The 16,964-nt window shown below is 42.6% G+C and overlaps 1 protein-coding gene across 3 annotated transcripts in view; it reads right to left on the bottom strand.

Annotated features, from left to right (window-relative positions):
• The window catches only part of LOC126473660 (histidine--tRNA ligase, cytoplasmic), a 55,202-nt gene extending 38,879 nt beyond the window's left edge, over positions 1-16,323 (bottom strand). Inside the window, exons 1-2 of one of the 3 annotated variants that reach the window (XM_050100893.1) lie at positions 16,210-16,323; positions 11,319-11,493 (exon numbers count right to left, since the gene is read on the bottom strand). In XM_050100893.1, the coding sequence (XP_049956850.1) occupies positions 11,319-11,429 (111 nt within the window). In that variant the 5' untranslated portion in view covers positions 11,430-11,493; positions 16,210-16,323. Of the gene's footprint in view, positions 1-11,318; positions 11,494-15,694; positions 15,995-16,209 lie in introns of all 3 variants that reach the window. The other 2 variants (XM_050100891.1, XM_050100892.1) reach the window with 2 other exon arrangements.
• Between the last annotated feature and the right edge of the window lie 641 nt (positions 16,324-16,964).

The raw sequence follows: 16,964 nt of genomic DNA, 5'->3' as shown, positions 1-16,964 counted from the left end.
ATTTTCATAATGCAGAGTATAAAGTTCATTCAAAGTGTTTAATTTCTTATATTTTTCTGTTTGGAAGTAAGGAGCAACTAATTTTTGACAGTATTTTCAATTTCTTTATTTGTTTTACATTTGCAAGTGCTAGGTTCAAGAACAGCTTTCATGAGTAGCTACAGCCAGATGAAGTGGCTGTTGGACACTGGAGCAGGAGTTTATGAGTGAGGCACGACAAAAGTGTGCTTTATGGATATATCTGCAGTATTGTCCACAAGATGGAAGAGAGAATTCCATGAGCAACTGGGAGCACATGCTGCAGGCAGCCACAGGTCACCACTCATGTCGACATCAATGACAGCTGTGATTATTTCCAGTGACTGGTGGAACTGATGTACTCACTCATGTGTTCTAAGCACAGATGTCAATTTGCAGCATCATTCTGGCATCTGATTAGGGTCTTCTGGTCTAAGGTTGAGTGGAGCGTCTAGTTATGTGATGAGCTCGCACAACTGGGTGAAGATTGTGAAGTCATCACCGATATGTCGTGTGCACTAAGCATCAGAAATGGCTTCTGAGAGGATACAGTAAGGTTCAGGCAGTAACCTCAAAATGTAGGGGAAAGGTCACCAGTGACAGTAATATCCACTGCAGCTACATTTATACTGTCTTTGAGGGTGTCCTGATTACATATGAAAGGGCCACGGCAACAGTTCACACCACAGTTATTTTTATGTTCCATGGATCATTTTGCATGATAAATCATCATGATGGGGAACGAGTCATTTTACATTCATATTGGAAAGTAATTTGTACATCTGTTTGTACTATAAACATCACCATGTTATTATTCTTATTTTTTTCCCACAATGAAAACAAGATATACAGATTGAGTTAGCAATTCCTACCCACCACTTTTTACACATTACGAACATAGAAATTCTTCTACGAAATAGAAGGAGTTGTCTAGGACAAACTTTTTCAATTTATTTTCAAATTTTACCTTGCTGTCTGTTAGACACTTTATATCACAGGGGAAGTGGTCGAAAATTTTTGTCGCAACAATGTGCACCCCTTTCTGTGCTAAAGACAACCCTAACGTTGAGTAGTGAATGTCATTTTTTCTTCTAGTATTGTAATTATGTACCTCATTGTTCTTCGTGAACTGTAGTGGATTATTTACAACAAACTTCATGAAGGAATAAATCTAGTGTGAAGCAGTAGTCATAATGCCCAACTCCGTAAACAGATGTCTAAAAGATGATCGCAGATGAGCACCACATATTATTCTTACAATGGGCAATGAAGATCTTCTTTCTTAAAGATGAGTTACCCCAGAACATTATTCCATATGACATTACTGAATGAAAATAAGCAAAATATGCCAACTTACTGATTTTTCTCTCCCCAAGATTTGCTATGATTCTAAGTGCAAATGTGGCTGAACTAAGTTGTTTTAGGAGTTCCAAAATGTGTTTTTTTTTTTTCAATTTAAATTCTCATCAATATGGACATCTAAGAATTTTGAAGTTTCCACACTTTGTATTATTTCATCACCACATGTTACACTTATTACTGGTGCAGTACTGCTAGAGGTGCAGAACTGAATATGATGTGTCTTGGTGAAATTCGGGGTGAGACCATTTGCAGAAAACCAGTCAATGATACTTTTGAGAACTTTGTTCACCATTTCTTCCATTTCTGTATGTATATGGGAGTGATTACAATACCAGTGTCATCTGCAAAAAGAACTAATTCTGCTTGTTGTATGTTAGATGGTAGATCATTTACATACATTAGAAACAGCAATGGACTTAAGATTGAGCCTTAGGAAACCCCATACGTGACTTCTCCCCAGTCAGAATTGTGTCCCTGGATTCTGTTGGTTGAATTACTACTGAATACAACTTTCTGCCTTCTTTTGGTTAGATATGACATGATCCATTGGTTGGCTATACCATCAAACCCATAAAACTTCAATTTATCTAGGAGTATACTACAATTCACACAATCAAATGTGTTGAATAGGTCACAGAAAATACCTACTGGTGCTATTCTGTTATCTAATGCTTGTAATATCTGGTGTGTGAACATGTAAATGGCATTCTCAGTAGAGCAACCCTTCTGAAACCCAAACTGCGATTTGCTGAGGATATTATCGTTGACAAGGTGAGATAGTATTCTAGAATACATCACCTGCTCAAAAATTTTGGAAAAGATGTCAGCAGTGAAACAACTTAGCAGTTACTGACATCTCTATTATCACCTTTCTTAAAGAGGGGTTTAAGAATGGCACATTTTAGTCTCTCTGGAAAAATGCCTGGAGTTTGTGATGCAGTACATATTTAGGAAAATACCAGACTTATTGTATGGGAACAAATCTTTAGTACTCTATTGGAAACACCATCAAAGCAAGAAGAGCTTTTATTCTTGAAAGAATGTATGACCCTCTTATTTTCAGAAGTAGAAGTTGGTGGTACATTCATATGATGTGATTTTATGAGTGTTACTTCAACGTATTTCTGTGGTCTTTCTCTCGAACTGTTCGTCCCTATGCTTTCTACTATGTTTAAGAAATGATTATTAAATACATTTGCTGCCTGTGACTTATTTATAACCCTTCCATTCAATTCAATAGTAATGTTATCTTCTTCTGTGGTTGGTTGTCCTGTCTCTTCCTTCACTATATTCCATATTGTCTTAACTCTCTTGTCAGATGTACTGGTTTCTGACATAATGTGCATGTTTCTTGATTTTTTGATAACCTTTCTTAATAATTTTCAGTAGTTTTTCTAGTGTGCAATGATTTTTTTTTTTTTTTCATGGCTGTTTAATGTCCCTTCTGATTAGCTTACGTGGAAAGCTGTTTTCAAATACTGATATGAATTTATCAAGGAATAGATTAAATTTTATATTGGCATTTGGTCTTTATAAATTTCATCCCAGATTGTTTCTTGTAAACTACTCTTAAAAACATTTGCCCTGTAGTCATTAATGACTCTGACTGACTTCCACTGAGGTGTATCCACACTGTAAGGCACCATGTCATTTTTCCTGACTAACTGTGCATCATAACCAGAGGGGGCATTTGTTACTGGGTAAACAGTTATTTTCTTGGTTTGTGCCTCATCAAAGAAAACATCATCAATTAGGGACCTACTGTCTTTATCCACCCGTGTTGGATAGTTAGCAACTGAGAGCAAACTGTAGAATCCAAATAAGGTTTAAAGATCATTTTTCCTAACAGAATCCTTTAGAAAATCTATGCTGAAGTCACCACAGATGATTAACTGCTTGCTGATGTCTGACAGACAGTACAGTAAAATAAATGATTCAAAATTTCCCATTGGGGATCTCTATACTGTTACAATTAAAAGTGAACTGTTTTTCAGCAATAAATCACAAGCACACACTTCTATGTGCTGATCACTACAAAATCTACTTGTGGCAATGTTATTGAACTTATGTTATGTCTTAATTTATGCAACAACAACTCCTTTTCGCATAATCTTTTCCTCTAAATTTGGCAAGCAGGCAAGAAGCTCTTTCTACCTTATTACTCAATCCTCTAATATTTTGGTGGAATAAGCTAACCTTACTTTTCTGTGCATTCTTGCGAGGCTTTTCTGTTATAGTGACTTCTTTCAAAACAGGCTGCCAGAAACTTTATTCTAACCTAAAAATGGTGGCCCTCTGACACCAGTAACCACAGGGATCCTGCATTGTGTGATGGTGGCCCACCCGTACATTTCTCAGGCAACTGAAACCAGCACTGCGAGCAGCAGGTGGCGATTGGGTGGGGTTAAGGTGGAGGGTGAGGTGGGGAGGAAGAGGGATAGTATGATGGGGGTGGTGGACAGTGAACTGCTGCATGTTAGATGGAGGGCAGGGGACAGTTAGGGAGGGGGGGGGGGGGGGGAAGTAGTGCAAAAGGAGAGAAGTAAAAAGACTGAGTGTGATGGTGGAATGATGGTTGTGTGGTGCTGGAATGAGAACAGGGAAGGTTGGCTGGTTGGTTTAAAGGAGGGAGGGGGGGGGGGGGGGGGGGGGGAGAGACCAAACTGTGAGGTCATCGGTCCCTTGCTCCCAGTAGAAAAACTACCCAAGGGAAACAAGAAAACAAAGATGACGTACGACACAATAACAGGAGAAAGGAAGAACTAGAAGAAGATAGAAGGACAACAAACACTTCAATGGACAAAACAGGACAAGAAAACCACAGAGAGGTGCAAGAAACAGGGAAAGGAGATTAAAAACAAGAAAGCAGATTACCATGGCTGGCTGACCACGAGAATAAAAAATGAGAAGCCAGCCACTCTGCAACACATTAAAACCTCCACCCTTTTAGCCCTAGGATGGAGGACACAGAGGGACAAAGGACATGCGCTAAAACTCAGATCAAATGATAAAACTTAATCTCAAGAATGAAACACAAAAGTAAAGTGACTGTTGAGGTATTGTTGCCAAACACCGAAGGTAGGGTGTTGGGAGAGTTAAAAGTCCACCGCAGAGCAGCTAAAAGTGGGTAGTCCAGCAAGAGGTGGACAACTGTCATTTGGGAGCCACAGCGACACTGAGGTGGGTCCTCGCAACAGAGGAGGTAACCATGTGTGAGCCACGTATGGCCAAAGTGGAGCCAACAAAGGACAACTGACGCCCTGCGAGAAGCCCACAGGGAAGAATTCCACACATTCACAGTCTCCTTAATGATATGCAATTTGTTGTGCATACTGTTATGCCACTCTGTCTCCCAAAGCCAAAAAACCTTGCGGCGTGAGACAGAACGCAGGTCATTTTCAGAGATGCCCATCTCCAGGAGTGGTTTCCGCATAGCCTATTTGACCAGCCTGTCAAAGTTCCTGGGGTCCACACAGCACCACTGAACGAATGGACCGTTCCAGGGCAGAGATGGATTCCTGGATGTTCGCTACCAAAGGATGGCACGGGTAGCACTGGTCGATAGCTTGTAAGCTGCTCAGGGAGTCAGAACAGAGAAGAAGTGACTCACCAGAACAGGAACGGATGTACTGAAGTGCATGAGATACGGCCACAAGCTCTGTAGTGAGTACACTGCAGCCAATGGGCAAGGAATGCTGTTCAATATGGCCTCTGCGGACATAGGTGAAGCCAACATTACCATCAGCCATCGAGCCGTCGGTGTAAACAACTTCAGGGGAGTGTCGTAGGACCGTTGCTATTCACAATATACATAAATGACCTTGTGGATGACATCGGAAGTTCACCGAGGCATTTTGCGGATGATGCTGTGGTATATCGAGAGGTTGTAACAATGGAAAATTGTACTGAAATGCAGGAGGATCTGCAGCGAATTGACGCATGGTTCAGGGAATGGCTATTGAATCTCAATGTAGACAAGTGTAATGTGCTGTGAATACATAGAAAGAAAGACCCTTGTCATTTAGCTACAATATAGCAGGTCAGCAACTGGAAGCAGTTAATTCCATACATTATCTGGGAGTACGCATTAGGAGTGATTTAAAATGGAATGATCATATAAAGTTGATTGTCAGTAAAGCAGATGCCAGACTGAGATTCATTGGAAGAATCCTAAGGAAATGCAATCCGAAAACAAAGGAAGTAGGTTACAGTACGCTTGTTCGCCCACTGCTTGAATACTGCTCAGCAGTGTGGGATCCGTACCAGATAGGGTTGATAGAAGAGATAGATCCAACGGAGAGCAGCGCGCTTCGTTTAGAAATCGCAAAAGCGTTATGGAGATGATAGATAAACTCCAGTGGAAGACGCTGCAGGAGAGACGCTCAGTAGCTCTGTACAGGCTTTTGTTGAAGTTTCGAGAACATACCTACATCGAGGAGGCAAGCAGTATATTGCTCCCTCCTACGTACATCTCGCGAAGAGACCATGATGATAAAATCAGAGAGATTAGAGCCCACACAGAGGCATATCGACAATCCTTCTTTCCACGAACAATACGAGACTGGAATAGAAGGGAGAACCGATAGAGGTACTCAAGGTACCTTCCACCACACACCGTCAGGTGGCTTGCGGAGTATGGATGTAGATGTAGAGCAACAGAACACATCAAGAATTGAGAGGAAGTAACAGCAGAGAGCGGTGGGGTTAACAGAGTCCTTAGGGCCATGCAAAAGGTCCAGACAAAGCTTCGACCGAGAGGTACACCATGGAGGTGTATGTGAATGGACCTCAAATAAAGGTGGTAAAGGGAAGCACTCCAGTTTGGAGAGAGGAGATCGCATGCATACCGCAATCGTGAGCCCTGACCTGGCCGCCGATGCGGGAGATGAACTGCTGTGGATGGGAAAATGAGACGATAATTCGGATGCTCAAGAGAACTACAAATGTGTGCATTTAACTGGCGAGTAGTTGTGCACGTCGGATCTGCAATGGAAGGACTCCAGCCTCCTCCAGGACACTGGTCACCGGACTCGTTCTAAATGCTCCTGTCGCTAGGCAAACGCCACAGTGGTGCACTGGGTAGAGGAAACGCAACACTGAGGGGGCCGCCGAGCCGTAAACCAGACTCTCACAGTCAAGGTAGGATTGAACAAGGGCTCTGTAGAGCTGCAGTAGCATAGAGCGGTTTGCACCCAACTTGGTGTTGTTCAGGCAGCAGAGAGCATTGAGGTGCTACCAGCACTCCCGCTTAAGTTTATGAAAGTGAGGTAGCGAAGTCAATCAGGCGTCGGAAACAAAGTCCTAAGGATCGACAGGTCTCCACTATAGTGAGTGGAACGTCAAAGATAAATTTCAGGTTCTGGATGAATGGTAAAACACCGACAGAAGTGCATGACACACGACTTCGCTGCTGAAAACTGGAAGTCATGGGGTAGAGCCCATGACTGCGCCTTGTGAATGGCTCCCTGTAGGTGCTGCTAAGCAGCACCAGTACTGGAGGAGCAATACGAAATGCAGTAGTCATCCGCATACAGAGAATGGGAGACCGATGGCCCTACAGCTACTGCTAGGCCATTAATGGGCACTAAAAATAGATACACACTTAATACGGAGCTCTGCGGAACATCATTCTCCTGAATACGAGGGGAACTACGGGAGGCACCAACTTTGACACGGAAAGTACAGAGTAACAGGAAGTTTTGGATAAAAATTGGGAGCAGGGCCCGGAAACCCCACTCATACAGTATGCAAGAATATGATGTCACCAGTTCGTGTCGTATGCTTTAGGTAAGCCAAAAAATATGGTAACTAGTTGTTGGCGTCTGCAAAAGGCTGTTCGGATGGCAGACTTGAGGGCCACAAGATAATCAGTGGTAGAGCGACTCTGGCGGAAGCCGCCCTGACATGGAGCCAGTAGGCCACGTGACTCCAGGACACAACCCAACCGTCGACACACCATACATACCAGCAGCTTACAGAAAACGTTGGTGAGGCTGATGGGTCACTAGCTATCCACATCAAGTGGATTTTTACTGGGTTTTAGCACCAAAATGATGGTGCACTCCTGCCATTGTGATGGAAAGACGCCATCACACTAGATCTGGTTGAAGATGTCAATAGTCAGACAAGAGGTGTTTACTCATCTGACTGCAAATCTGATTTGGCACAGGAGCTGTGTCGGGGCAATGGGCAAGGATGCTGAGGAGCTCCCACTCTGTAAATGGGTCCTTATGGGGTTCACTGTGGTGTGTAGTGAACAAGAGGACTTTCCTTTTCATCCACCGTTTGAGGGTGTGAAAGGCTGCGGGGTACTTCTCTGACACAGAGGCTCGAGCATAGTGCTCAGCAAAGTGCTCGGCAATTGGGTTTGCATCTGTAAAGAGCACACCATTGATGTTAACACCAGGGACACCTGTTGGGGTCTGGTACCCAAAAATATGTCTGATCTTCGTCCAGACTCGGAAAGGAGACGTATGGCACGCAATGGTTGACACGTACCTCCCCCCAAACGCCTGTTTCCATCGTTTTATAAGCAGGTGAACAGAGCCGCTTAAAGGCTATTAGGTGCTCTAGGGAAGGGGGGGACTTATGTCGTTGTAGAGCTCACTGACTATCTTTAACTGCCTCAGCGACTTCCGGAGATGACCAAGGGATGGTCTTTTCCGGGGGCACCCTAGAGAATGAAGGATCGCATTTTCCACCACAAAAATTATCATTGTAGTGACCTGCTCAATCACAACAACAGTGGCACCACGTGGAGGAGATTCAACGATGACAGCAGTGGTGAAGACTACCCAGTCTGCCTTGTTTAAAGCCCATCTGGGTAGGCATATATGGGCATGATGCTGGGGGAGTGACAGGGAGATGGGGAAGTGGTCACTATCACACAGGTCATCATGTGCTCTACAGTGGATAGATGGAAGAAGTTCTGGGCTGCAAATTGATAAATCAATGGCCAAGTAACTCCCATTAGCCACACTGAAATGTGTGGCAGCTCCAGTATTTAAGAGGCAGAGGTCGAGTTGGGGCAGTAAATTTTCTAAATCTCTGCCACGGCCAGTAAGCAAGGTGGTACCCCACAATGGGTTACAGGTGTTAAAATCTCGCAAAAGTAGTAAAGGTTTATGGAGTTGATCAATCAGTGCAGTGAATACGTTCAGGGGTACCGCACCATCTGCAGGCAGATACATGTTGCAGACACTTATTTCCTGTGTCGTCCACATCCTGACAGCCACAGCTTCAAGAGGGGTTTGAAGGGGTGTAGGTTCACTACATACCAAGTTCAGGACGTAAATGCAAACCCACCTGACACACTATTATATTCGCTACAGTTCTTGCAATATCGCATGTAGCTGCGGAGGGCAATGCAGAAAGCAGGTGTAAAGCTTAACAGTTGCCATAGCTCAACCAGGTGGTGGAAAAAACTGGAGGATGACATGATCGTGAGACTGGGAAGGCAAACACTCAGTGAGGTAGTCTACGCCTCAGGGTCACCTGCTGCCACAGACTTATTTCCTGAAAAGGATTCATCCATTGTGTCTGAGGGTCTGGTGAGATCTAGGTCCTCAGCAGACACCAGAATCTTCACCTCATCCTCACAAGCAGAGCTCGTAGGTAGCAGGGGTGTGAGTGCCACCGTAATTGCTTTGGTCTTGGGGGTCTTCTTTCTGGATTTCTCTCGATGACCCTTGGATTTCTCTAGCTGGAAGGGCTTCACTGTTTCAGTCTCCGGGACTGAGGAAGATCGTGAAGCCCTACAACCAGCTGGGCACTTCAGCCACTGGCAGGTGTCATCCTTCCCAACCTGGAAAGGGAGTGACCCAAGGGACACATTCCTAGCGAGAGGAGCCGAAGAAGACTCACGCTTCTCTGGCTGAGAGGTGGGGACTGGTGTCCCCGATAGTTGGGAGGGCAATGCTCCCAAGGTAGATGGTGTGGGAGCAACAGGGAGGGAAGTGACCCCCCAGCATCAAGGGGGAGGTGTAGTCTTCTGGCTCTGAGAGCCAAATGGAATTCACGAAACTCGTGTGGCTACAACTGTTCTCATACTGGTGGCATAAGAGGAGGCCATAGCCAGAGGATGTAGGCACTCAAATTTCCTCTTGGCCTCAGTGTAGGTCACTCAATCCAGGGTCTTGTATTGCATGATTATCCTTTCTCGCTGTAAAATCCTGCAGTCTGGTGAGCAAGGGGAATGACGCTGTTTGTAGTTGACACTGATGGGAGGAGGGGAACATGGAGTACTGGGATGGGATGGACATCCACAATTTCGACATGTGATGCTGGAAGTACAGCGGGAAGACATATGGCTGGACTTCCAGCACTTAAAACACAGCATTGTGGGAGGGATATTTGGCTTGACATCACAGTGGTAGACCGTCACCTTGACCTTCTTAGGTTATGTGTCACCCTCGAAAACCAAGATGAAGGCACCTGTGGCAACCTGATTATCCCTTGGACCTCAATGGACACACCAGACAAAATGAACTCCTCGTCGCTCTAAGTTGGCACACAGCTCGTCGTCAGACTGCAAAAGAAGGTCCCTGTGGAATGTAATACGCTGGACCATATTTAAGCTCTTATGCGGCGTGATGGTAACGGAAACATGCTACAGCTTATCACAAGTGAGTAATGCCTGTGATCGAGAAGAGGATGCCGTTTTTATCAGGACCGACCCTGACTGCTCTATAAAAAACTGAGGCTTTATCAAGACAAAGGAGTCCCCATCAGCTCTCTCACATACGAGGTACTGGGGTGAATAAGGTTCACTGCCATCCTTAACCTGGTGTTCCTCCAATGGTGTGGACAGGGAGGGGAACGATTTAGGATCAGACTTCCTTGCATTGTACTGTGTCTTGGAACGTTTAGACACTGCTGGCGTTTGATCACCAGCAAGTGATGACGTGGTACTCATCGTGCGTCTCTGCCCTGATGCCACCCACTCTGACCAGGGGCCCTCCCCACGTGCACCACCCAGCTTCAGCAAAGGCCTCTTGGGAGTCCCGATGCCCCAGGGTGACGGGCATCTACTCCTTGGGATACATGGGGAGTTAACGGTGCAGGTATCAACAGAGCGGTCCCTGTGTAGTCAGGGGCCTACAACCAACAGAGTATATGGCGACCCCACAATGGACCGGCTACCGTGCTGGATATCAGGTGCAAGTAATTCCATGGTCTTCGTCGGCGCAGAAAACGACACTGCATAGTGGGTGGAGGAAAACGCACCCAGGAAGGTGTCCTCACTCAAGAGATGGAGGATGAGTGGGACTGCAATGCCACGATGAGAAAGAGGGCTGAAGATCTCAATGCACAATAAACTTGATGCACCACGTTAAGGCGCCCTTCCCCAATTGGCTCGCTCTTCGGGAAAATTTTGAAAAATGGAGGTCAAACCCCACAGGGGACCATCCCATAAAGGCCGAAAGGTGTGAGACTCCTCTTACTCGCCTCTTAATGACAGGCAGGAATACCTCGGGCCTATTCAAACCCCCGGGCCCTCCTGGGGGCCTGTTACTGGCTGAATAAGTAAGTTCAAAATGTTTACCGAAGAGATTGGCATACCACCTTCAACAGGACAATGCCTTGGAAACTACTGTCATGTTCCATCACAAACCTTTTGGGTTTATGAAAGTTTCGCCTTTTACCTTTAATGATATTACACAATAGTAAATCTGACACACCTATTGATGATTATCGGTACTATTTGGTACATAATTTTAAACATGTTATGTAATTTCTGACAGAAACATGTTACATGTGACACACACTACTCATAGTGATAATGAGTAATAAAATATAATTTTGAGCATGAATTCCATTGTTATGCAAGAATATTTTTACGTTCTTGCATTTTTCTTTAGGATGGCTAACACGATCCTATTACTCTTCTACAAAGCATTTTTAAGAAAGTTAATTCTTTAAAGTTTAAAAGCACTTACCTGTACAACAGTGCGGTTAAAAGTAGACCACAAAACGTTATTTAATGTTTTAAGGCATCCAGTCCGAACAGAGTACAGAAGTTCCAGAAATGGCGTCATATTAGAGATCATCACGGCAGCCACAGCAATAAGTTATGAAAGAGGAGCAAAAATTCTTCTTTCAGCAACGTGTATTCTTTTATGTTGCCCAAAAGAGATCAGAACCAGACAAAAGTAACAAAATCACATTTTCAAACCTTTACAGTTTTGTGTACTGAAAGAGGAAGCTTAAAACATAAGTTCCTACGTTAAACAGAGCTATATAGTTCTAATTTATGTACATCTTTGTAGGCACCACAATATTAATAACATGCTAAGACGCAACAGTGTGCTCTCGTAACTTATAATAGGCAGTCAAATAAAAATGAGACAGTTGGGAAAAAATTAAGTATACTATTTATTATTTCAAATGTAATCACTTCTAATACTTTTATCTCACTGAGACAAGACAGTCCATGCTTTCAAGGACAAATGTTTGCCCATGGAACCTGGTATGGTGGGCACTACTTCATCCAAAGCAAATTGAAGACCATGAATGTGTTTTTAGTTGGTAGTTAGGACCATCTGGAGGATGCGTAACAGGTAAGGGTTTGTTAGCGAATCTTCTGCAGCATGCTCAAAATAACCTTGGCAACATGTAGGCAGGTTTTAAGACATTAATAGTAAGAATATCTCCACCCAAAACTCTCAACTGCCGCAGAGGTCTCATTAGTTTGCAATTTTTTGTTTTGTTAATGTTTTCATGTTGTTGGTGACATCATCCACTAGTGGCTTTTTAAGCTCTTATCTACATCGTATTGATGACATTGTCTGTTTACTGGTGAGTATTGTGTTTTTTACTAACTGCTCCCCCCTCCTTGCCATGTGCACCTTGTCCAGCAACAGTTGCCACGTATTCCCCTCCACCTTCATCTCTACTGGCCTGAGCGACCATCTGTCACTGTCACTATGGTGGCGTGTGGGTGCATTTGGGAGACATGACAGAGTGTTCTTATACTAAATAAAGGGTGGTAGAGTGAAAGCCAGTAAAGTGCCTGTGCTGTTATATGTGTATAAGGGCCTCAAATCTTATCCGCTAAGGATGAGTGGTTTTCCTTTTCTCATTCTTGTTTATTAATAGTTACAGTGTGATTTTCTGACATTGATGAGAAGCAGACTGATTTTGATTTCACTCATTACAAGGGGTGCCACAAGTTTCCCCAAGTGAAATACCCTGATATTTCCCCAATTTCCAGACAAGTTTTAGCATTTTTCCCTGGCAAATTTTGAGATCTTAAGCATAAGTTAAGACGTAAGTTGACAATCTGTCTTTGCAGCTACGGTACAAGAAACAATATTGCAAATGAGGAAACATTTAAAAAACTTGCGCGCACATGGCATTTCCTGATGTGAGCAACAATCTTAAGTACTAACATTAACATCTTTTGTAATGAACTGTTTTTAGATGGAGAAAGCAAGCCAAAGGTATACGTGTTTCATTAAGACCACTGATATTTTATTTCAACAAAAGAAAACACATTTTGAGACAAAAATATGCATTTCCTAGGAGTCGCAAGACAGATTTAAAATACCTTGACTGATTTGAGAAATAATCTCAGAAAAAAGTAGGCCTCTTGAAAAAAGTGTATAAAGCGGGGAAGAATTGTGTAAACCAACACTGTACGTCATCGCCAATAAAACGTTGGTTCTAATATGTTCACTATTGTCAGTTATTACCCACTGATTTGTATCTATTATTTTAAACTTATTGTCTGATTTTTCTCTTGGGAAATATCTGAATACATAGCATACAAACCGTGACTGAATTTTCTTCTTCTTATCGTCCATACATATAAATTACTTTTGAAGTGCCAAAATGGACTATAACAAATAAAATGTCTTTAAATTGCCTCACTGTACAACATTTTTGCGATGAGACTGTCGCAATTCCTGAAATCCATCGCCCATTGCCTCTGGCCTGCTTAGGGGCATCACAGTCCTCGGTCCATGGATAAATCATGAAAATCCACTGCATTACGCCACACACAGACAGAGACAGCCTGCAGGCAGATCGGTAAGACTAGATCCGATGGGCAGTATCGGCACATTAGTGGTAACTGAATGGCTTTAGATCAGCAGGCCCCATCCGTTATGGATACCGCTGAAACGGCCTCCGATTTTGACCCGGCATGGAAATCCATTCATGTGGGCAGCTATTAATGAGCCACAGACAGCATGTTGTTGAAATGAGACCACAATGATCAATCCATGTAACAGATGACTTGTTCAAGCATTCTGAGAACCAATAATAATGATAGGTAGCAACTCACCGTAAGGATGATTTCTGAGCCACAGACAGGCACATAGAAATGACAAACACACACTCACAAGTAATTTTTCAGGCACAAACTCATTCACACAATCACTCTGACAAGTCAAGCACACATGACCGCTGTCTCCGGCTACTGCATCTACAGTTTCTGAGAATCAGTTCCAAACAGACCACTTCTCATGCCTCCCTACTTCTAGTCGGCAGCTACCAGGCTAGTGGCAAGAAGGCTTGCAGCACTGACTGCAAGCTGATGGGAGTGGTAGAAAGAGGAGAAGAAGTATGAATGAGGGAGTAGGGAAACAGTACATGTACTTGGCTGCATCCAGCTAGCAGCGATGCATGGCACCTCAATAAACAAACCATTTCATCTGCAGAGACAAAAACAAAATTTTTCCAGCTTCTTTTCTAAAATTTCCCTGATTTCCGGAATCTGTGGCAATCCTGATTATGTACCAAAATGTTTACTGCTGATGTCAAGAAAAATCCCATTACTCCACTAATCCATATTCATTCTTCTCATCAGAGGATTTTGAGGCAACAATTAGCATTAAGTCAAGAGATCAACCTATCACTAATCACTGTATCTGCATGAAAGCTCTTGTTTGACAGTGACAAGTATGTTTCCTGAGTGATCTGTACAATATAATACACCCTTTCACTTACTCCCTTGGATCTAATGGATAGATGCTTCTGCTTCAGTGTTTCCTAGACAGTCCAATCATGTTTCTTACAAGCTCATTATTTTCTTCATTGATTCCAACTAAGCAAAAACATTTCTGTTGAAGCATTCTGAAAGCACTCATGTTAGACATTCAGAGGGGTGTCCTGAGAGACCTTTGGCAATAAAAAGTTTGTTTACTGTAGATTGAAAACGTTACGAGATGTTGTACCAAATAAATCACCAGTGAAGATATTACATAAATGATAATGGAACCAATATGTGCAACACTGTTGTTGTTACAGAGTGAGTATATCAAACGATTTCAAGTACAGTGCCATTACAAGGTAGGCAATATAAACAAAGCACAAATTGACTATGGTCTGAATATATGTATGTTTTATTGGACACGACCTCATCTGAGGTAGAGTACTCTGTTCTTCCACTCACCTGTAAATGCACTTATCCAGTTAATTAAGAAATGGAATTATGGTAAACTGTTGCTTCACTAGAACTTCAAGGAAAGCTAGTTGCTCTTCAAATTACAACTTTCCTTTCTGTCAATCATATACAATATTCTTATTTTTACAATTGATTCTACATGGGAAACTTTTCTAAAAGTAGGTTTTAGGTTTTAGTTCATCTTTCTTTCCTCACTTTCTACATACTTTTTCAATCCTACAGGGCAAATCTCAAACTGGCAGCATGGTTTTATTTACACTACTGTCAGTTTACACAGATCTGTTAAGCATTTCCAGTGACTTCTAACAGAAAAGAAAACATTCAATAAAAATTTAAAAGAGCTAAATAAATGAGGAAAAAGAGATGACAAAGGAAACTGTAAAGCAAGTGTGTAAACTAGAAGCAAAAACAGTGCAGTTTTGTCCAGACCAAAAAGTGTGTACTGAAATTTTAAATTGACTTTACATACTGAGTTAATACTTTGTAATATACCATATGATTCTCAAAACTTAAGTATAATTTCAATGCTCTATTCGTTAGGGGAAACCAATCACTTTCTACCCAAGTGAAAGCTGGGCAACAGTGCATGAAATGCACTGATGCATGAAGCTCCCACAGACCCTACTGTATACTGTAGCCTTCCTCAACATGCATTAACAAAATGCACATAATAAACCTAACAAACCACACTAATTAACTATACGAAACAGGGGATTGGAAGCAAATGTGGTGACACAAAGTTCGCATCCCGTAAACTCAAGACTGATGCTAACTTAACATTTACGCTTTTGACTTTTGCTACGATTTTCGGTGCATCCACATCAGTTTCTGACGAACGAATACCTTTATCTCAAGCAAGATTTGCAGCGAACGCATATTACCGGTAATTAAAGGTCACCATCTCACCTTAGATTCGGATGCAGATTTGCTGTTCGAAGGAAACAACTTTGTGAACTGCGTTGGAATAGTATTTTTCTTAAAATCTTGACGCTCCTCGTATGTAAAACTTCTCATATGTCGATGCCATCTCTCGAGATGTGGAACTGTTACTGGCCATGGGGGATTGCTTATAGCTTCGAAAATTGCGTTGTCACTACTGTTGGGGGCGTAGCCACCGAAATAACTAGCGTCAGCAAGAAAGTCATTCAACATATGTAAGTCACTTAGCGATCCAACTTTTTTCGTCTTTGAATTAGAGCCTGCCACCTAAAAAGATGAAGTGTCTATTGTTAGATGTAAGAACAGGTTCTTTAGCTCTACACAATACTCATTATGACATGACTTAATCGTAAGGGGAGCGACACGTACATCGTAAACTGGTAACGTCAACAATAATCGACAGTGTAAACTCTACAGCACGCAATATAAAACGATTTAAAATTTATTAAAATACTAAACGTAAGGTTCGTTCGAACACTTACCTTACTTTTATGATCAATTCCATTCATTACATCTTTGGCTTTATTCGTCTTTTTCTCCACTACAGTAGCACTACTTACGGATCCACTCATTTTGGCACTTTCCATGTGGTGCATATTTTTTTCACTGCGCGGTCAAAGATAATGCAGCTGTATTGTGTTTGAAAGATGGAAAACTTGACAGAAGATAAGAATTCCCCATCGATACCGGCCAAGGGTCGGCTATCGCTTTGCATACGAGTCACAACTACGAGACTGTCATGATGCAGCCTCCTTCAAAAGTGTTAATTACAAATAAGCATCAATTGGGTGTCATCGAAATGTGCTCTCAAGATCACTGTCCTCTGTATGATCAGATGGAGATGGATTAGCATTCATCAAGTTCAGCTGTCTTGTCGCAGTTTCGGAAAAGCAACACCCAGCGACAAAAGGCAAGACACCGATGACCATCACCCCAACAGGCAGCAGCTCCTGACACACATGTACCGAAGAAGGCAAAGGCAAGTGAAAAGCACAGTAGTAATGTTGAAGGGGACGTAGATATGGTATATATTGATAACGTTCCACATGCTGTCGAATTTCTAAGAGTAGACAGTAGAGTGTAAATATAGGAGACAGGAATTGCAATGAGGAGCCTGCTTCCCAAAAGTCTGTAAGTCGTAAAAACTTGGACAATTCAGTAACCACAACGGTACATCCTACAGAAAATAACACGTTTCCTAGTAACAACAAATATGCTAGTAAAGATAATATATATC

The sequence above is a fragment of the Schistocerca serialis genome, chromosome 4 (assembly GCF_023864345.2).
Source record: "Schistocerca serialis cubense isolate TAMUIC-IGC-003099 chromosome 4, iqSchSeri2.2, whole genome shotgun sequence".
Taxonomy (NCBI): domain Eukaryota; kingdom Metazoa; phylum Arthropoda; class Insecta; order Orthoptera; family Acrididae; genus Schistocerca; species Schistocerca serialis.
This window is presented reverse-complemented; position numbering and strand designations above follow the sequence as displayed.